The sequence below is a fragment of the Amphiprion ocellaris genome, chromosome 3 (assembly GCF_022539595.1).
Source record: "Amphiprion ocellaris isolate individual 3 ecotype Okinawa chromosome 3, ASM2253959v1, whole genome shotgun sequence".
Lineage (NCBI taxonomy): Eukaryota > Metazoa > Chordata > Actinopteri > Pomacentridae > Amphiprion > Amphiprion ocellaris.
Window position 1 is genome coordinate 39,378,128 of NC_072768.1, and position 22,249 is coordinate 39,400,376.

Genomic DNA, 22,249 nt, shown 5'->3' on the forward strand with positions numbered 1-22,249 from the left:
GAAGCTTTGTGTCTAAAGTATCACTCCTTGGTGATGCTGAACATGTAACGTATGCAGACCATAGCTGACTACTGGTAAAATAAATACCGATGCAGTGATCAAGACTCTGACATGGTTCTATTTGATGGGTCAGTCCATATAAAATCTGAATCAAAGTTCCTCCAGACCTCCTCAGTAACTTCAGTATATTTAATGAGTCCATGCATTAAACAAGTTCTACCTTCATTCTGTGAATATTTCAGAGTTCCAGGTCCTTGAAGTCCATAGAGGTGGCTCCAGATTTATCACTTTTTAATGGACTTTTGCATTCTAATTTATCCAGCTCTTCTTCTTCCCTTCTTCATCTTATCTTTGCTGTCCTCTTCTTCCTCTTCTTCATCTGCTTCTTCGTTATTGTCTTCTTCATCTTCTGTCTTCTTATTCTACATGTTCCTTGTTCTCTTCCTCTTCTTCTTTGTCTTCTTCTTTGTCTTCTTCTTCGTCTTCCTCTTCTTCTTGTTCTTCTTGTTTGTCTTTGTCTTCTTCATTTTCTTCTCCTTTGTCGTCTTCTTCGTCGTCTTCATCTTCTGCTTCTTTATCTTCTGCTTTTCATCTTCTTCTTGTTCTTCGTCTTCTTCTTTGTCTTCCTCCTCTTCTTCCTCTTTGTCTTCTTCATCTTCTTGTTCTTCATCATCTTCTTCATCGTATTGTTCTTAGTCTTCTTTGTCTTCTTGTTCGTCCTCATCTTCATCTTCTTCTTCGTCTTCTTCCTCTTCTTCTTGTTCTTTGTCTTTTTCTTCTTCATCTTCCTCATCTTCTTCGTGTTTTTCTTCCTCTTCTTGTTCTACTTCTTCGTCGTCTTCTTCCTCTTGTTCTTTTTCGTCTTCTTCTTAGTCTTCTTTGTCTTCTTGTTCGTCCTCATCTTCGTCTTCTTCTTCATCGTCTTCTTCCTCTTCTTCCTGTTCTTGCTCTTCGTCTTCTTCCCAGCTTCCCTCCGTGCTCCTTCTATTCTCCTGTCATGGCCTCCACACTTGATTCACCAACACAGTGATGGGACTTTTCATTCCTGTCAGCTTTGTGCAGAATCTGTGCACATTTTTTCCTCATCTGAAACCCTGAACGCTGCTACTGTGTAGAATAATACCAAAACTCCTCGGGGAGCTTTTCTTGTCAATCACTTTTACACATGCATGCACAAAAACAAGCGTTGAAAATAATTTGGCTGCTGTCTGAGGACGTGGAGTCTGAGAGATGAGACGTTGATCCCTTTGGATGCTTTGGTATTATCACAAACCCAGACTGCAGCAGGAACACCAACGCTGCTCACGTGTTTAAACTGCCCCAGGACGTGTTTACTACCACCTGTCTGTACAGCAGAGTTCTGATTTCTGCTAATAATCGCCCATGACTGAGCTGCTTTGTGCTGTGATGCTCAGTAGGTCAGATTAGCTACTGGAAATATCTCCTGGATTCAGGTGATTAGCGCGTCACTCATGGTGGGAATTAAACAGGTCGAGACGCTGCTTCGGCTTAATGACTTTTGGACTTCCCCCTTTATATGCAACTGTAGAGGATCTCAGGCTCTCGTGCAGTTGGATCTGGTTTTATTTATGTTTATATTAGCGTTGTCACGATATCAAAATGATCACTTCGATACCACAACCACTAAAATATTCAACAAATCCTCAACAATTCCCTAAAATACCAGGAGAAATAAAGAAATATGACTTAAAGTTTGTCTTTTTAAATCATACAAAACTGAAAATACTTTGACAGAAAATTTGCCGTAAAATTCAAATATAACATTCCAATATTTACAAGATCATAAGGAACTGTGAAATGAAATGCGTTCTGTCACACACTGACGAAACTCTCTCTCTCCTACAGTACTGAAGTAGTAGCAGTAGTAGCAGTAGTAGCAGTAGCAGTAGTAGTAGTAGCAGTAGTAGCAGTAGCAGCAGTAGTAGCAGTAGTAGTAGTAGTAGTAGTAGCAGTAGTAGTAGCACAGAGAAAACGCTCAAGAAATGCAGCTTCTATTTAAACACTGCCTTCTTAAAGTTCTGTAGTAGTTCTAGTAGTACCAAGAAAACTCTCAAAAATGCAGCTTCTATTTAAACACTGTTGTTCTTAAAATTCTGTTGTAGTATCAGTAGTAGTTGTTGTACTAGTAACAGTAGATATTGTAGTTGTAGTAGTAGAAACTGCCCTGATGTCACGTACAGAGAAAGCTCTCAGGAACTACAGTTTCTATTAAAATACACTCATTCTTAAAATTCTGTTGTTGTTGTAGTAGTAGTAGTAATAGTAGTAGTAGTAGTAGTAGTAGTAGTAGGTAGTAATAATTCATGACAGAACAGACCCCAACAAATTCAATATTTATTCCACTTTGAGTAAAGTTTCATGAATCTAGTTTGCATCAGCTTGTTTTGACAGTAATTGACATTTAGAATAACACCAACTGTAGCTTTTTAGTAAATGAACACTTAATTTGACTGTATAATAACATCATTAACTGGTCTCATTAAACAGACTGAATGCCTTTCATACCAAACATTGAAGAGTTTTGCTGCTGTTAAACTAGTTAACGTCGTTCTTTCTGCAGCTGATGTCATTAATCTGAGCTGCTGTTGTGTTTGGTATTTCTTGGCTGCTGTTTCTGCTGAAAGTCATGTTTTTTTAACCTCTTTATCTCCTTTCCTCCTTCTGTTGGCCTCTCCGACCTTTAGACAATCTTTTATAACTTCGACTGTACAACACAAAGATGCACTGAAAACAAAAAGTTTCAAAGATTACGACGTTTCGAGGTTTGAAACTAAATTATTTTAACTTTCAGTGGTAGCTGGAGGTGCTGTTGCCTCCTGATGATGTTCACAAGAACAGAAATAAGAGAAATTTGGTAAAAATACCAAAAAATATAGAGTTTTCTTATTTGACAGTTTGTGTCTTGCTGTGGAAACCCCCTTCCTCTCAGTCCTAATCTCTGCCTTCACCGTTTATCTCCTTTTGTCTTCATGTTCTCTGATGTTATTAAAGTTCACCCTTTTTTCTGTTTCTTTATCAGTTCAGCCTCAATAAGTTGTTGGAGGTTTTATTTATATTTATATTAGCATTGTCACGATATCAAACTGATCACTTTGACACGTTACCAACCTGAATATACGATTAAAACAAATCCACAGATAAACCCTGAAATACCAGGAAAAGTACATCGACATGACGGCACAGAGAAATAAAAATCTGGCTTTTTAGATGATAAAAAAATCAATATGCTGACAGAAAATATGCCATAAAACAACAAGTTCTGTAGCTGTAGTATTAGTAGTGGTTGCTGTAGTAGTATTAGCAGGAATTGTAGTGGTGGTAGTAGTAATAGTGACTGCCTGATGTCACATACCGAGAAAACTCTGTGGAAATGCAGCTTCTATTAATACAGTCATTCTTATAGTTCTGTAGTAGTAGTAGTAGTTGTAGTACTGGTAATAGTAGTAATAGTAGTAGTGACTGCGCTGCTATCACATACCAAGAAAACTATCTGGAAATAGCAGTTTTCATTGTCTAGTCTGTGGAAACGTTCCTGCTCAGAGAAAGTCATTCAGTTGTGAATCCTGAGAATCTGGTTGATTCTCTGCTGTAATTCCTGTTTTTAATCTGCTGAGGACTTTAAACTATAAACAGCTCTGATGTGAGCGATGATCCAGACAGATAAAATGACGACACGTCTACACCTCCGTCCTCCATCTGCTGCTCTAACCTGCTCTTATCATCTGATTACCAGCTACCTCCACCCAGTTAAATGATTTAAAAAATGTTGTTTCAACAGCATGACGTGAAATATAAACTGTGACATAGGCTCACTGGCCATGGGTCATGTTCAGTCTGTTTTTGTAGTTTTTTGTCTCATTTTTGCAACTTCTTTTTGTTGTGTTTTGTCAAATTTTTCGTCATTTTCAATCAGTTTTTGTTGGGTTTTTTGTCTATTTTTTTTAGTCTTTTTGTTGTTTTTTGTCTATTTTTTCTCTTTTTGTTGTTTTTTGTCAATTTTTTAATCTCATTTTTTTAGTCATTTTGAATCTGTATTTTTTTGTCTAATTTTTGTCATTTTCAATTTCTTTCTGTTTTTGTCTCATTTTTCATCATTTTCATTCTCTTTTTGCTCTTTGTCTCATTTTTTGTCATTTTCTTGTCGCATTTTTTTGTCATTTTCATTCTCTTTTCATTGTTCTGTATCATTTTTTGTCATTATCAGTCTTTTTGTTGTTCTTTGTCTCATTTTTCATCATTTTCAACCTCTTTTTGTTTTTTGTCTCATTTTTTTGTCATTTTCATTCTCTTTTTGTTGTTCTTTGTCTCATTTTTGTCATTGTCAGTCTTTTTATTGTGTTTTGTCTCATTTTTCATCATTTTTAATTCTTTATGTTGTTTTTTTGTCTCAATCATTTTCATTTTCATTCTCTTTTTGTTGTTTTTTTTGGTCAAATTTTTGTCATTTTCAGTCTCTTTTTTGTCTTTTTTGTTATTTTCAGTCTTTTTGTTGTTTTTGTCTCATTCTTTGTTGTTTTCAATCTTTTTGTTTTTTGGTCAAATTTTTTGTCATTTTCAGTCTCTTTTTTTGTCCATTTTTTTGTCATTTTCAGTCTTTTTGTTGGTGTTTTTTCTCATTTTTCATCATTTTCAATCTCTTTGTTTCAATCATTTTGAATTGACATCAGATTTAATCAGAGCTGCAGCCTGCATACAGCTCTCCACACCAGCCACTGTGGTTGAATTACTCATGAACTCGTCATTTTCTAGATAAATTAATGTCTAGACATGTTATTGTCTATGAAATGAAATTCATTACTTTGTTTTACAATTTGCTTTTACTAGTTTTATCCCATTTTGGTGTTTCGCACATAATTTTGTTTCCGCCAGCTTGAAAACATGAACAAAACTTGATTTAATAAACGTGTTTCTACAACACGGGGTAAAAAAATTCCTGCTTTACATCCTCTGAAGATTGACAACCATATGTGAACTCTACAGTAATTATATATTGTTAGTTATTTCTAACAATTTTCACACATTTTATAGTGAGATACATGTAAAAACGGAACTATTTCATAATGCAAAACAAAAATTTCAGGTATTATCACGTCAAATGATGGAAGATGTGGATGGTGAGAAAATGTGTGTGGTTAGTCTTTATAATGACCAAGATAAGAGCTTCAAAGTAAAGATCATTCCTCTGAAAATAACCTGAAGCTCCTAAAGTTAAATCAAACATTCAGCAGCGATCACTGATGAGATTCTTCTGTGGACGTTTGAGGTGTTCAAACATCATTACCTCACAGAAAACAGCATTTATCTCTAAACCCACAAGACATCTGGCTATTGTTTTGCTCTGTTATTCTTTTCCGACCGTTTTCCTCTTCCCCCTGGACCTCTAATCTTTTTCTATTTCACCTTTGCTCCCTATCTCTTTTAGTGTTTTCTCTTTTCTCTACTGTTTTTTAAAAAGGTGACTCTGTCCTTGTTGTCTGAGCGAACAGAGGGAGAGACGAGTTGACTGGAGGTTTTCAGTCGTTTCCAGCAGCCAGAAATAACAATTAACTTCACTATTGTCGTCCTTTGTGGTGTGAAAACGTCCAGTCGAGACATTAGAAGATTAACAGCGGTAGTAGTAGTAGCAGTAGTAGTCTGTTTTTGTTGTTTTTAGTCTATTTTTTCATCATTTTCAATCTCTTTTTGTTGTTTTTGTCATTTTTAATGTTTTTGTTGTTTTTTGTCTCTTTTCATCATTTTTAATCTTTGTTGTGTTTTTGTCTCATTTTTTGTCATTTTCAATCTCTTTTTGTTGTTTTTTTCTCATTTTTTTGTCATTTTTATTCTTTTTGTTGTTTTTTGTCTCATTTTTTGTCATCATTTTCAATCTGTTTCTTGTTTGTGTCATTTTTGTCATTTTCGATCTCGTGTTTTGTGTCATTTTTTGTCATTTTCAATCTAATTGTTATTTTTCTGTCATTTTCATTCTCTTTTTATTGTTTTTTATCTCATTTTTTCAATGTTGTTTGTGTCTCATTTTTTGTCATGTCCGATCTCTTGTAGTGTTTTTGTATCATTTTTTGTCATTTCCAATCTCTTTTTGTTGTTTTTTCCTGCATTTTTTTTGTCATTTTCAATCTCTGTTTTTTTGCCATTTTTTTTGTCATTTTCAATCTGTTTTTGTTGGTTTTTTTAATCAATTTTAAAAATCATTTTCATCAATTAACTTCACTGTTGTCATCCTTTGTGGTGTGAAAAGGTCTGGTCAAGACATTAGAAATTTAACACTGATAGTAGTAGTAGTAGTAGTACTAGTAGTAGTAGTAGTAGTAGTAGTAGTAGTAGTACTAGTAGTGGCTGCCCTGATGTCACATGAGAACTCCAATGCACCCACTTTGTCTGTTTCCACACAAAAGTCAAATGAATCTTGAATCTTGACGTTTCCACTCAAGCAGTCCCATAATCCACCACCAGCCTGGCTGCTGTACGTGTTTCCTTTCATTCTCTTTACTTTCATACTCGTAATAATATCTCTTAACGCTGGTTTGTGGCATTTAAAAGTAATATTACGGTAGTATGCAAATAGATTTCTGTGAACACTTGGTGACTCTTAACAGATAACTTTGATATCTTATTACCATCAGATGTTCTAGTCACCTGAAAACATTCAGTATATACTCTTGTTCTAGCCTGTTTTCATGACCACCAACTCATCACGGGGAATATCTAGCTCTTTAGCTGCTGACAAGCCTTTTCTGTTTGCTATTGGTGCGTTTCAGGTGGTTTACAGACATTTTTTTAGAGCTTTTATGCAAGTAAAGTGGCCTGTTGGTGCTAGAAACAAGAATATCAAGGAATTAAATTAATTGTCATTAACAATTTAGCCAATTAAAAATATATGAACTGGTAAGGCAGAAGAAGGAGGTTGTGTATGTCAGAAAATGTGATATAGATTAGCCTCAATACCTGGTTGTTCGACCACTTACCAGAGGAGGTGGTAACTAGAAAGGAACATTGTGGGGGTTAGTTAGCATCGGGAACCATGACAAAGGTTTCTGTGATGGTTAATGGTCTGTTAGGACAGCATTCCTGGTTCCAAGTGGCTCATTAAACTGAGTCATTTTGGTCATGAAAATCTGTGATTTAAAACAAAAAAGCAAAAATAAAAACTCTAAAAGTGTATAAAATCATGTATTTTCTATTACTTTCTACTGTTTTGTGAAATTGTACAGAAAGAAATAATTTGAACAATGACAGTAAACCCGATGGGTTGTAGGCCATAAAACCACAACAAACTGGCCTTTTCTATTAGCTGTTGGTGCATTTCACGTAGTTTACAGTTTGTTTATCAGAGCTTTTTTCCTACAACAGTTGCCTGTTGGTGCTGGAAACGAGGATTTTACGAACATTGAGAGTAAACCAGACAGGTTGTGTGCTAGAAGACCACAACAAACGGGCCTTTTTTGTTTGCTATTGGTGCATTTCAGGTAATTTACAGTTCATTGTTCTTTTTTTCTGAGCTTTTATGCTATTAAAGGGGCCTGTTGGTGCTAGAAAAAAGGATAATGTGAACGTTGAGAGTAAATCAGATGGGTTGTAGGCCTTAAAACCGAAATCACAGCAAACCGACCTTTTCTATTTGCTTTTGGTGCATTTCAGGTTGTTTACACTTAGTTTAACAGAACTTTAATACTAATAATGTGGCCTGTTGGTGCTAGAAACAAGGATTATGTGAACCTTGAGACGGATTGTAGGCCTGAAAACCACAACAAACCCACCTTTTCTGCTAGCTATTGGTGCATTTCATGTAGTTTACAGTTAGTTTATCAGAGCTTCCGTGCTAAAATAGCCGCCTGTTGATGCTGGAAACAGGGATAAAGCAAACAACAAGAGTAAACCACAGAGGTTGTGTGCTAAAAAACCAAAACAAGCAGCTGAAAAACACAGTAACAGACTATAGAACTGAGTGGGACTGCATATTTTGTCATAAAAGCAATGCATGATAACTATTTAATGATGCTATAAACTGGGTTATTGTGGTTTCTCAGGTGGTGTCTTGGTTTCAGCAGGTTGTGTTGGTTGACGATTTGAAATTATTCATAGAAAACGAGAATAAAAACTGTATATTTTATTTGTAATGTGTACGTTAAAGCCCAGCTAGACACGAGTTGAAAATGAGCAAAAGCTGTAAATTTTCTGTGCAGTGCATCAGTTTAATGCTTCACTTTAGAACCATATTAAACCGAGTTCTGCGTCACAATTAAAAACAAATGTAAATGTTATTGTTCTTCTGTCTCTAGACTAAAATAGGCGTCAGAAAGTCGGCCATACAGTTAACCAAATGTGAGCAAATATCTGTCTTGGACACTATTTGCACAATAAAACACGTCAACATTTCTACATCATTTCCATTGGACATTATTGTTTATTTTTATTTACTGCATATTTGTACTCTTTATCTGTGTTTATGATGGTGGGAGCTGGACTCTTTCTGCCATAACAAACAAATTTCCCCTTGGGGATTAATAAAGAATTCCATTTTATTCTATTCTGTCTAGAGTTGAGCACTACTAACTTACCTGGCTGCTCATTTTGCCTTTTTCTCCCACGAAAAATCTCCTTTTTTGAGGTCGATTTGATCACAAAACAACGTTGATTCCAGTGTGTAACCTAAGCTGAGCAGTATGGATCCACTGGGGTTTTCATTTCAGTGACAAACACATGAAAACGTTGCTTGGTAGCCATCAGCGCTGGTATTTGCCCTCAGGTCATTACAAGGTTTTCTAATCCTGAGAACTGCTGGCTAACCTGTTTCCTCTTTACTGCCCATAAAAACTCCAGTTTTCTGCCGTATTTCTCACATTCAGCTCAAATCAGTCAGGCTGTCGCTGTTTTCACATTACAAAAACATCTCTATCAGTTTTCTGGGTGGATTTTTTTCCTCGTACCATCCTGTGTTTCTCCCCTCAAGACATTTTCTGTAAACTATCAGCAGTTCAAAGCCTCCACTGGATGTGCTGATCCAGGCTTCCATTGGAGCTCATTGGATCCCGGCTACAGGTGTGCCGCCCTGCCAACTCCCAGAGGACGGCCGAGGCTTCAAACGCCCCAAAACACAACCTTCAAAAGGCTGCGTGTCATCAGCATTAATTCCTGGACAGTGAGGAATCAGCAGAGCGCTCTGTCATCTGAAACTGACTCCGGGAGAGAGAGTGGGCAGGAAAAGACACACTGTCATTCATAGCTCCTCACTAAAGCCCTGAGTCATAGAGAAAGCCGGAGCTGAGCTCACAGACGCTGACATTTCCAACTGCTGATACGTACCACTGCTGATTACCGCCATATGTTTTACCCTGACAGCTCCCAGTCACCACAGCGCCCTGTTGGTTTTGTGAAATTAGTTTTTGTGTGTCTGTATTTACTGACATTGGGTTGTATGCTGGGTGTGTCTTAGAACAGACCTGGAGGGTTGTAGCTGCAGTTCCAGGTCAGACTGACTCGACCTCGATGCTGTAAACTGAACTAAACTGTAGTCTGCATGTTCAGCTACTGAATGAATGTGAAATATTTAGAGAGTATGTGTTAGACACGGTGTCAGATGTCTAGAATTCCATCACATCGTGTTGACGACCTGCACCCATCAGGCATAACTTTATGACAGCATTTCTCAAAGTGTGAGACACGGGGCGACTGGGAGGAAAAGGTTTGTCTACGCGGATCTAATTAACTGAACTATTGTTTTAACGTCGGCCTGTTTATCGCGATGCACAACAATTCTCAAACTGCGCTGTCACGGCAACCGTCCCCTACTCATTCTGCTCCGTCCACTTGATTAGCTGTCAGTAGTTGCTGAGAATGAAGAAATATTTGACCAGGACAAAAAGGAAAATGGAGCAGGAGACAAACAAGATGCAACCTCCTGAGAAAAAGTGGAGAAAATGTGACAGTGCTTGTAGCGGCTTTTCCTGCACCTGCTGTACCTAAGTGTCTGACTCGACACACATCCAAAAGAAAATAATGTCCACAGAAAGAGTGTTTTAAAAATAAGCCACTATTTATTGTAACAAAAATTTCTTTGAAACTTGGAAACAGTAAGGCGTAGGATGCTAAAGATGAACTGAGGATGAATTTGCTGCAGGCCTTGGATGTGCGTTGTGGTCAAAAGACTGTCTCTCTCTGGTAGGCCACACCTTCCTGGCAGCCTCCCTGACTTTTATCCCCATCCTGCAGCCACTAGATGGAGATAACTCAAGAAGAACGGGGGCTCCCTGGAGAGCCTGCCGCTGCTGCTGAAAAAAGTCCTAGAGGAAACACTGGTGTTCACTAAACTTTCTTGTGCACTGACGTCACTGCTGTGTATCTTCTCCAAGGCTGCAAACAGACTTTAGGTTCATTAGCGCCACCTACTGGGCTGGAGTGTTCATCAGAGTTACCGGTGTGCCAGAAACTATGGAGCTGAGGAGGGTGCAATTAAACACATTATACGAATAAATACGTTATACGGCGATCATCACATAACTCCACCAAGGAACGGTGGAGTTATGTGATGATCGGCCTGCGTTTGTCTGTTAGTCCATTTTTGAGTAAAGTTGCTGGCAGAATTGGAAAAAAAAAATTCAGGGAAGGTCAGAAATGACACAAGGACCACCTGATTAGATTCTGGCAGTGATGTGGCTTATAGTCTGGATCCACAGATTTGTTCAGGATTTCTGTATCATTGCCAGATAGCGGTACGGCATCACTGTAACCATGACAACAAGTGAACACTACATCAGCTGCCTGCTGATGATCACATGATTGTGATCCTACTACAAATCCACCACTTATCAGGACTTATCCATCAGAAATGATCCGATAACTGAACAGCCTTGGTTGAGTACTGAGCTCTTCTTGCTTTTCTGGTTTATTTATTTTTCATTTTCAGCCTCTGAGCTGTATAACACTCCTTTATTCTTGTAGTAAATGAGGGCATTGCATTGTGGGATTGTTAGCAGAAAGTTTCATCGTGAATTTTCTGATGCCACTATATGGTGTGTATAACTACCTGCAGTTCTTCTGTTCAGAGGTGTTTCCACTCACCTGTACAGATCATATTATGTGGGTTGTTAAGTCTCATCTACACTGAAATGATCCATGTGATGGTTTGTTGTTTGTGGATTTACCGACACGTCTTCGGCCTGTTATTACCACCAGAGAACATCTGTCATTATAGCATTAGTGTGAACCTTTGTTTTGGCATCAGATGAAGATGAAGTGAGCAGCTGAGGCTCCTCTTGGTGCTTTTATAAAGAAAGTCTGTTGCTGTTAAACATCCCATTCTCAGCATTAGCACTGAGCCGTCCTACTGGTTATTTTACATATTATATTTCAGGTTTTTAAAGGAAGGTGTGTTTTGTTCTTTCTCTGCAGTAAATCGCTCCGAACAAGCAGTGCAACATGAACCTTCTGTTTGTCTGAATCTCCAGTTAAAGGCCAGACTGGTTATGTTACCGCCGAGCAATTAAACCCCAACACAATCCAAGATTAACCCATTTGAAGGCATTTCTTTGATCCTCAGACAATTCCAGCTGGATTATGAAGAGTTTAAATAGTTGCTTTGCTGAATTTAGAACAACCTGCCCTGCCACAGCATAATATTAAACAATAACTTTATTTGTACAGCACCAAGTTACAAGCACTGAACAAAACGACTAATGTCAAATTAGACGGATAGCCAGATAAAACAGTTAAGTCAAGACAAGTCAAGACAACGATTTTAAACAGCGTCTTCCAGTAAAAAGGATTAGGATTGGCAGGAGTAGCCTAACAAGGTATTATAAAGGTGTAATTATACTTGAATAGTTTACAAATTACACATTTAACCCATCAAAAATCAATAAAATTTAATTTACATGACTATAACTGAGCTCCAGCCCCAGTAGATCCTAGTTATTAATTATACAGAATAATCTAATTAATGTTATAATAAAGCTACTGCAAAACTTAACCAAACTAATATAAATATTGTGGCTAAACCCTGCAGTTTTACTAATGTTAGAGGTATTCCCAACTAGTTTAGACCTCGTTTTTGTTGTCTTTAATGGTGTTTTATGGTGTTTACCAGTAGAGAACGACTTCCTTCTCTCCTTTGAATGTAAACATCTCCAATTCAGAAAAAAAAAACCGGCTAAAGATGCCAGAAAAAGAAGCTGGGTGTTATTGTGAACTAACATGTACACTGTTGGATTTCAAAGCACATTTTTTCATTTTCATCACCACACTCAAGCAGCTTTCAGACCTGCACTCCTTTCTGTTAATCTGATGGGACTTTCCTGTAAAAGTCACGATGGTAATCTGAGTACGTCGGACCGAGCAACATTTCGGTATCATTTTCAACAATTTAAGGACCTTTTCTTTCACACTTCAGCGCCAATATTGGTCCAAAAACATCACAAAGAACACAAAGGACAGAGTTTACTCCACAACCACAAGACGTTTTTCACATTCTGTATCTCTCTAAGGACCATTTCACGTCTATTAATGACAAAACTTTGCTGCAAAGAAGGAAAAAGATCAGAATAATGTGAATAATAAATATAGTCCAGACAAAATAACAGGAGCTGAAATCAGTTTGTTGCTTCCAGCGGTTTAGGATTGTTTCCTCTGAGTTTACTAAACAGGCAGCATATGAGAGGAAAATGAGGCTGTTTAAATGACAATATCTCAGGAACTATTAAAGATGGAAACATGAAATTTTCACTATTATTTTTCATTGTGTCATTGATTCAGAATCTGTAATATTGGACAATGTGATCAAATAATTCTGACTGTGTTTGAATGAATGAAAGAATGAATGAATTTATTTTGAACATGTGAGGGGAAAAAAGCCACAAAAACAAATCAGAATATTCAAAATGACAACGAAATAAACAAACAAAACAAAACAAAGCAAAAAATAATAACCCAACACATCCAAGTTTGAGCTGAAATGTGGAAAAAAAATTGAAGCCGTCATGAAAAGTCTCACGTTTGAGCTCATATTCACAAAAAAACAATAATGTAGAAGTCAATTCATGACAAAAGGGTTGAAGAAAAATATCTCAGGAAATATTTGAGCTAAAATTTCACAGATAGAATTTTACATATCTGTAGTTTCTGATGATAAAGTTTTAAGATAATCCAAGGTGGTCGATCAGATTAATTCAATTTTTATGTGAGGTTTATGCAAAGCTTTGTTAAGTTTCTGTACGATAGCATGTCATCTTACTATACAGATAACTAGAAGTCACTCATTACTGCAAAATATTAAGAGTACCAGCTTCTCTAGTCCTTGTAGAAAATCATACATTTGAGTTCTGGTTAAACTGCAGCCAGATCATTTTTACATCCATCCAGATGAGAACCAGAGTGACATTAAAATTGTTCAAAATGACTTGAAAATGATCCATGATTACAGAAAAATAGTTCAGAATGACATGAAAATTGTCCTACATGACTCAAAAATGATCCCAAAACCACAAAAATGATCCAGAATGACGAGAAAAGATGCAAGTTGACATAAAACTTGTTGAAAATTTATTCTAATTTGTCCAACAAATGACTACAATGTTTTCCGCCAAATGACTTGAAAATTGTCCACAATTGGTCAAATTTTGATTGTCTTCAGACTGAGACACCTGGATGGATGTAAAACTGATCTGGTGTCAGTTTTTACCAGAATTCAGATGTGTTTTTCATCCATCAGAAATTTCTCAAAATGTCATTAAAAGTCTCTGAGATTTTTTAATATTTGTCCCAGTTGGCTTAAAAAATGTTCAAAATTACAAAAAATGTCCAAAATTACACAAAATTGTCCCAAAATTATTCAAATTTTTGCAAAAAATTACAAGTCTTTCATTTTCACTTCTGCATTATTGTTTTTTTCTTAATATGAGCCCATTTTTTCATATTTCCACTCTCCCATAATCTGAATTCTTTAATCTGCTTGTCTAATATTGCTGATTCTGAATCAGTGACATGATGAGAAATAAGAGAAATAGTTCCTCAGATGTTGTTGTTGTTCAATCAGCCTCAGACAGAAGAGTTAAGCTGCTATTAAATACCGTCATTCCTCTCTAAATGTCAGACTGGAGGCTCTGAGAAGTCTTTTCTCCTGTGATTGATTGTTAGATGCACCGTAGCTCCACTCAGCACATTTCATTCACATCTCCAGATCTTATTAGAACAGACGGAGGGGACATGAGGTTCTAACTGAACTCTCTGGAGGAAGAACTCTGGTGGAAAGGTGGTGAATGTGTTGTAATCTGCTGGCTTCTCTAACCCTCATCAGCTGTGACTGATTGTGGAGGTTTTATCTGTAATTTGTGCTTCTGTTTTAAAACCTTTTTGAGCTGTGTGAGAATGAAACTGGAGAGACGATAAAAATACCTGCACAAGGTTGACTTCCAGCAATAAATCAAACAGTCAAACATCCACTCAGGGCTTCTCATTACAGTCTGAGTCATACAGAAACTGTGCAGGTGAGCTCACCGCTGTTAAAGCATGCGCTGTGTGTTTGTAGGAGCACATGTTTGACTGTTTAGACTCTATCAAAACACACATGTATAACAAAAAAACACATTTGTTTGTGTCTGGGGCATTTTTTTCTATATTTGTATAACTTTTTCTCAAAAATTTTTATCACAACTTTTCATATTTTGACATGTAAAGTGTTGAACCAAAGTCCTGAAAGGCAACACAGGATTAATAATTTGCAGATGATATCAAATTTTATTTTTTTGCTGTTTTTCAAACGTCTGAAAAGAGTGGAGCTGCTTAAATACCAGCCGTGAGCGATTACCTGACTTGTTTCTATCCAGATTTAGTGTTCAGACTGGGACATTTGGATGGATGTAAAACTGATTAGGTTGAACTGAAATGTTTTCATTAAAAATTGGTCAAATTACATGAAACTTGGCTAAAATTCCACAAAAATCATCCCAAATTTCTCAACATTTGTCAAAAATGGCTCAAAAACTGTTGGAAATGATAAAACGTCCAAAATTACACTAAATTGTCCAAAAATTCTTAGAATTTGTCCATAAAATGACATAAACCTTTGGAAAAGATTAAATATTTCCCCGAATTATTTAAAAAATGTTCCAAGGGACCTGAAATCTTGTCCAAAATTGGTCAAATCTGGATTATCTTCAGACTGTGACACCTGGATGGATGTAGAGATGGTCTGGTGTCACTTTTTAGCAGCGCTCAAATGTGTTTTACAGCCACTGAAAAAGGGTCAAATGGCAAGAAAGTTGTCCAAAATTAAATGAAAATTGTCCCAAATTTCTTGAAATTTCTCTATAATGACAGAGACACTCCAAAAGTGCTCACAGATTGTTCAGAACTGCATGAAAGTTGTCCAGAAGTACTCACATTTGTCCAAAATATCTTGGAATTTCTCCATTTTTTAAATTTTTGCTTAAGGTTGTGACACCTGGATGCATGTAAATCTGATCTGGTGTCAGTTTTTAACAGAAACCTAATGTGTGTGTGTGTTTTTTTTTTTTTTTAAATGAACGTGAAAGTTGTCTAAATTGATGCAGAAATTGTCCAAAAATGGTTAAAAAAAATCCTCAGAATTTATCACAAATTGTCAAATTACATGAAACGTGGCTAAAATTACACAGAAATCATCCCAAATTTTTCAACATTTGTCAAAAATGGCTAAAAAAAAAAAAAAAAAACTGTTCAAAATGAAAAAGATGTCCAAAGTTACACATAAAATTCCAAAAAATGACTAAAATCTTCCAAAATGACTTTCCCCAAAATATTGGGAAAATGTTCTAAAAGACCTGAAATTTTGTCCAAAATGACACAAAAACTTTCCAGAATTGGTCAAATCTGGATTATATTTAAACTGAGTCACCTGGATGGATTTAAAACTGATCTGGTGTCAGTTTTTCCCAGAAGTCAGATGTGTTTTTCCTCCTAAATGTCATTGTTCTACCTGCTGGACTGATGAAGTTCTGAAAAAGTCCATTAAAAAGTGATAAACCTGGACCCACCTCTATGAACTTCAAGGACCTGGAATGTTCTCAGTGAGACTAAACTTAAAGACTGGAAGCAGGAAAGGAGAACGTCCCTTGGAGAAAGTCCTAGAACTTTCTGCAGGGGACGTTCTCTAAGGACTTCAAGGACCTGGAACTCTGGAGATATTCTCAGTCTGAAGGTAGAACTCTGATCATTGATAGTTACACGAGATAAGTAAGAAAATGTTTTTAAAAGGTTCAGAAAAAGTTCCTAATGACTCAAAGAAGTGTTGAGAATAGCTGTAATTTGTCCTAAATGAAGCGGATCTGTCCCATGGAGCTGATGTTGTCATGCAGCTGGTCTCTGGGTGGCCAACAGGAAACGTGCTGCGACACGCCGCTGTTTTGAAGCGTTGGTTGGAGGAAGGGAAGCTCTCCTGGACTGACGGTGATTGAGATGGATCGGAGGGAGTGTCATTCCGACATCAAAGATAACCTCGCATTAGGACGCACTTCATCATCGCTGCTTCCTGTTTGGCAGAAGCCTTTTCCTCCAGGCTCGTGTTAAATCACTGATAGACGCTGCTGCAAATTAGAAGTCTGCGTCTCCTCTGGCCTCCTGCAGAAAACTACAGCTGAATCGGAGCTGTTCCTCTGATTAACAAACAAACGTAGATTTAAAAAAGGACGAGAGGCTTATTTACACTCATGAACCAGAACTTTAGCTGTTTCCTCTCAGACCTCCTTCCTATGCAGCTTTTTATGTGCAACAGTTGTAGTTTATCAATGATCAGAGTTCTACTTTCATATTGTGAATATTTCCAGAGTTCCACAGAGGTGGGTCCAGATTTATCCCTTTTTAATGGACTTTTTGACCAATTTTGGACAATTTTCAAGTCATTTTGGAAGGTTTTTGACTTTTTTTTTTTTGGACCAATTTTAATAATTTTGGGACAATTTATTGTAATTTTGGACATCTTATGTCATTTTGAACACTTTTTTGAGAAATTTTTTTACTAATATGAAATTTGGAACGATTTTTGTGTAATTTTAGACAAATGTCATGTAATTTGACGAATTTTTAATTAAAAAACACATCTGAGTTCTGGTAAAAACTGACCCCAGATCAGTTTTACATCCATCCAGGTGTCTCAGTCTAAACACTGAAACTGGTTTCTGTTCAGAAACATTTTTTTTCTATAATTTTATTCAATTATTGACTCAGAAATTGGATCATTTTCAAGCAATTTAGGACATTTTCATTTCATTTTCAACAAATTTCCTGTAATTTTGCATCATTTTTGAGTCATTTTCTATCATTTTGAAACATCGTGGACTCATTTTATGTCGTTCTGCAAATCTTCAGTGAATTTTTGAATCATTTTTGTAGTAATTTTGGGTGAATTCTGACTCATTTTGAACAGTTTTCTTGTCATTTTCAACAGTTTTCGAGTAATTCTGGACAATTTTGATGTCTTCATGAACAAATTTGAGACATTTTTTGTGTAATTTTAGACAAATTTCATGTAATTTGACAAATTTTTAATTAAAAGACGCATCTGAGTTCTGGTAAAAACTGACCCCAGATCAGTTTTACATCCATCCATGAATAATTTGGGGAAATACAGAATGATTCTGAAAGGTTTTTGTCATTTTTTGGACAAATTTTTATTAGTTTTGGTACAATTTTGTGTCGTTTTGGACATCTTTTGTCATTTTGAATATTTTAGACAAATAATGAGAAGTTTGGCACAATTTCTGTCTAATTTTAGACAATTTTCCTGTAATTTGACCAATTTTTAATAATAAAAAACAACCAAGACATTTGACTTCTGGTAAAAACTGCAACCAAATCAATTTTCAAGGTTATTTTTTTTGCCATTTTTTGAGTAAATTTATGCAGGTTTTTGACATTTTGGTCAAATGTGAGTGATTTCGAATAAATTAAGTTTTATTTTTTGTCATTTTTAACCATTTTTAAGGAATTTTAATCAAGTATCAAGTAATTCTGAATATTTTTTTTATAACTGGGTCCAGAGTCATCACTTTTTAATGGACTTTTAATCTAATATTATAAACTAAAATATTTTGTGTCATATTTCAGAGCAGAATGAAATGCAGAAGGAAACGCCGTCCATCCCAGTCGGCTCAACAACAGAAAAAGTATCTGCACCATCTGAAGCAGAAAAGACTGAAGCAAAGGGTGAGTGTTGTTTACCTTTAAACATACATTCATAACGTTTGTGGCTCTATTTTCCAGGTGTGTTTGTCCAGCATTATTCTATCCAGCAGGTCTGAACCTCGTACATCTTAAGTCTGAGCTAATCTGAGAAAAACGCTCCTGAATCAGTCCAGCTGGTTCAACACAGGACAAAACAAGTGTAAGCCTGTATAACGGTGGCGTTTAATCATAGTTCAGTTCCACAGCAGCCTGATTTTAGCTGAACTGCTTTTCAGTCGCTAACTTAGATCATTTATTACAGTTTAATTACCTCAAACTGCTCTTTAAACGGAGCTGAGTGCAGCTTCAATGTTTGTCAGAACAGCACTGCTGACCTTTTATCCTCTGTAACTGCCTGATTTACTGCCGTTTGGACTGAACGTTTGCTGAGAACGCAGCAGTTTGTGATCCTGAGGTACAGTTGTCTTTAAGTTTTAATGTTTAGTGTCAAATGTTCCAGACGTGTGCAGCACAAAAAACTAAAAGCAGCAAATTCAGTGTTTACACTCAGGATATTTAGTATTAGTCTTGTGTTTTTCACGCTGTAAAATAAAATCATGTTAAAAAAAACTGTGAAAATATGGCAGCAAGGGCGTATAAAATGTAATATAATGGTGTAAATAGTGTAAAATATGAATTACAAAATGGTGGAATAGATCAGAAACCGTGAAGACGGCTGAAAAAATCAGTAAAATAATTCTATTTTTAAATGCAAAATGATTTTCCAGTCACACATAAAGAACAGAATACTATTTGCAATAATACTAGTTGTTGATGTGGGACATTATTCATAGTTTTAGCTTTTTTTTCTGTACATTTCACCAGATATTAGACAAATATCAAGGATTTAATCAGCTGCATGAACTCTTTTAAAAACTGACACCAGATCAGTTTTACATCCATCCAGGTATCACAACCCTAAAACATTGACAAATTCTAAGATATTTTGGACAAATTTGAGTACTTTTGGACAACTTTCATGCAGTTTTGAGCAATCTGTGAATATTTTTGGAGTGTCTCCGTCACTATGGAGAAATTTAGAGAAATTTGGGACAATTTTCATTTAATATTTGACAACTTTCAGGTCATTTGACTCATTTTTAATGGATGTAAAACACAATAAACTCTGTTTAAAACTGACACCAGTTTTACATCCATGCAGGTGTCACAACCTGAAGCTAATTGAAATTTGACCAATTATGGACAATTTCTGAGTCATTTGGAGGGAAATACTGAGTTATTTTGAAAGTTTTTTTGTCACGTTTTTTGGACAAATTTTAATAGTTTTAAACATCTTTTGTCATTTTGACCACCTTTTTGAGTCATTTTTGACAAATATTGAGAAATTTTTGACAATTTCTGTGTCATTTTAGACAACTTTCACGTAATTTGACCAATTTTTAACGGCAATATAACTGACACCAGATCAGTTTTACATCCATCCAGGTGTCACAGTCTGAGGACAATCAAAATTTGACCAATTTTGGACAATTTTTGAGTCATTTGGGGGAGTCATTTTGAAAGGTTTTTGTCACTTTTTTGGACAAATTTTAATATTTTTGAGATAATTTTGTGTAAATTTGGACATTTGTTATCATTTTGAGCAGTTTCTTTTAGCATGCCTCTCTCAAATATCACACTGCAAGCGTTGTCCTTTTGTTCAGTTTGAGTTAAAATCACTCATTTGTCTCCTCAAATTTAAATGCTAACCTAATTAGCATGATGTAACTTATAGACTAAACTGCTTCACCACCAACATTTTAAAACTGGAGCTTTTACTGTAATATTTCCATTTTAGGAGACAATTTTAAAGGCACACATTGAACATTCTGGCAGTAATTTTCTAGATCATCTTGTGCTGCAGCAGCATGGCTAGACTTCTGTTCAAACATGTCAGGTTTTCTGTCCACTGTAGAAAATGCCAGAGTGTTTTAATCTCCTGAGATCCAGCTGCAGAGACACGACTGTGATTGTCTGAAACAAACATGGACAGTAGGTTGTGTAAGTGAGTCTTTGTGTTCACAGCTTGGTCTAAGCAGGCAGATCCCCCCCTGAGTAAATATGGAGAGCTGCTGATAACATTCATTTCAGTATTACAAGGACACATACAGTACACAGAGGCGTTTCAGTAGCTGTCTGTAATGGAACGATAACTTATTCTGTTACTAAAACATGCACCCAAAACAGTAGCATCATCTGGGTGTGTGATTCTAACATACTGGAGCGTTTTCATACCCGCAGAAATTATGTTTTCTACATTATAAAGCCACAAAATAAAGTTCTTCTTGGTGGAGAACCAAAACCACAGAACTTATTCCATTTGACTTTTACCTTTAACATGCTTATTATGATTTAGATTTTTATACTGCACTTTTTAATACTCTTTTTTTATTGTAAATACCAACAATTTTGCACCTTATTTCTTCAGATTGCATGATTTGCACGTACATAGTTTCCTTATTTTTCTTAGTTTTTTCTTAAATGTAACATATGTGAGCTGCTGACTATCTTGAAGGGGATGAATAAAGTATTTATCTATAACCCTAACCCTACTGACCAACCCACCCACCTACCTACATACCTGCCAACCCACCTATACCAACCTACCTACCTTCTAACCCAACCAACCTGCCAACCAACCCTCCTATGTACCTACCAACCTTCCTACCAACCCACCCACCTACCAACCAACCACCCAACCAACCACCCAACCAACCAACCTACCAACCTTCCTACCAACCAACCTCCCTCCCTACCTCCCTCCCTACCTACCTACCAATCTACCTTCCAACCTACCTACCTGCTAACCTTTCCAACCTACCTACGTACCCTACCCACCTCCTTCTAACTTCCCTACCTATCTACCTCCAGACCCGGTTCCAGGTCCCGTCAGCGTTCTGACCCGGGTGATGCGTCTTGCACAGCGGTACCTGATGGACCCGATGAGCCGACAGCGAGTTGAAAACAAGAATTCACAAACACAAGCCAAGACCAGACAGCGGAGTCCTGCAGCCGGACGAGTGTTCAGGAGTCGGACTTCAGCTTCGTTACCGAAAACTCAGGTACAAATTCGTGACTGCAGCTTATTTATTTGAAACCTTAAAAAATGGCCACTCCTCAAGAGAAGGCACGATGTGTATCATGGTTTATGGAGACAAAATCGGATGTGCAGACTCAGTGAAACTACAGAACCTTATAAGTCTGGAAGAGACCCACCATCACGTCCTTCAGTTCGTGCATGGCACAAGAAATTGATGGAGACGGGGACAGTGTTGGATAAAGGGAGGAGTGGGCCACCAAGAACATCTGAGGAGTTTCATTTAACAGTACCTCTTTCACCAGCAGGATACCTGAAACACACAATTTCAATGTGATCACAAACTTTAATAAAAACTGATTACAATAAAACAAATCTGGTTAAGATATCGTATCAACTGCCTTTGTAATAAATTCTTAAAATTGTAAAGAGACTTATTGGACACCCTGTATATCTCACAAACATAAGTTAAACATTATGATGTTCTGGACCCTTGCTTTAGTACATTTTCTCTGACTGGACCTCTTTGGATTTCAGTCCAATAACCCTCCACTACAGCGTCTCTCTGTGCCGTTTGTTTGGATTTTCCTGGTGAAATGAAGCTCTTCTGTTGATTCACAGTTAGTTTTCTCTGTGTGTTTTGGCCTTTCACCTCCACTGCAGTTCTCTGGGAGATTGCTCTTTGCCGCCCGCCACCTCTCTCAAAGAGTTTTATTTTGCTATTAAAGTGACCAGGAACAGTCTGAACAAAGGGCCAAATGTTGCTGCCAGACTTTGAACAGCTCCATGTAGAGCCCATAGCCCTCTGAAACCAGACTGGGCAGCAACGCTCGCTGAGCTGGCTTCTCATTTAAATCACGTTTGACACAGTAGAGCTTAGTTCTGTTCTCACTGTGTTGCATAATATTTGGTGATGAGGATTTTCAAAGTGTTTGTTTTCTTTTGTGGACACTTTAAACAGAGACAGTTTCATTTTAGCTGCAGTACGTCACAGGGATGTGT

General features: G+C 36.7%; 1 protein-coding gene across 1 annotated transcript in view; it reads left to right on the forward strand.

Moving 5' to 3' along the window:
- si:ch211-266k8.4 (TBC1 domain family member 10B) overlaps nucleotides 1-22,249 on the forward strand; it is a 102,983-nt gene that overhangs the window by 40,364 nt on the left and 40,370 nt on the right. The window contains exons 11-12 of the mRNA XM_055007224.1: nucleotides 18,094-18,192; nucleotides 21,082-21,272. Of these exons, the coding sequence (XP_054863199.1) occupies nucleotides 18,094-18,192; nucleotides 21,082-21,272 (290 nt within the window). The remainder of the gene's footprint in view (nucleotides 1-18,093; nucleotides 18,193-21,081; nucleotides 21,273-22,249) is intronic.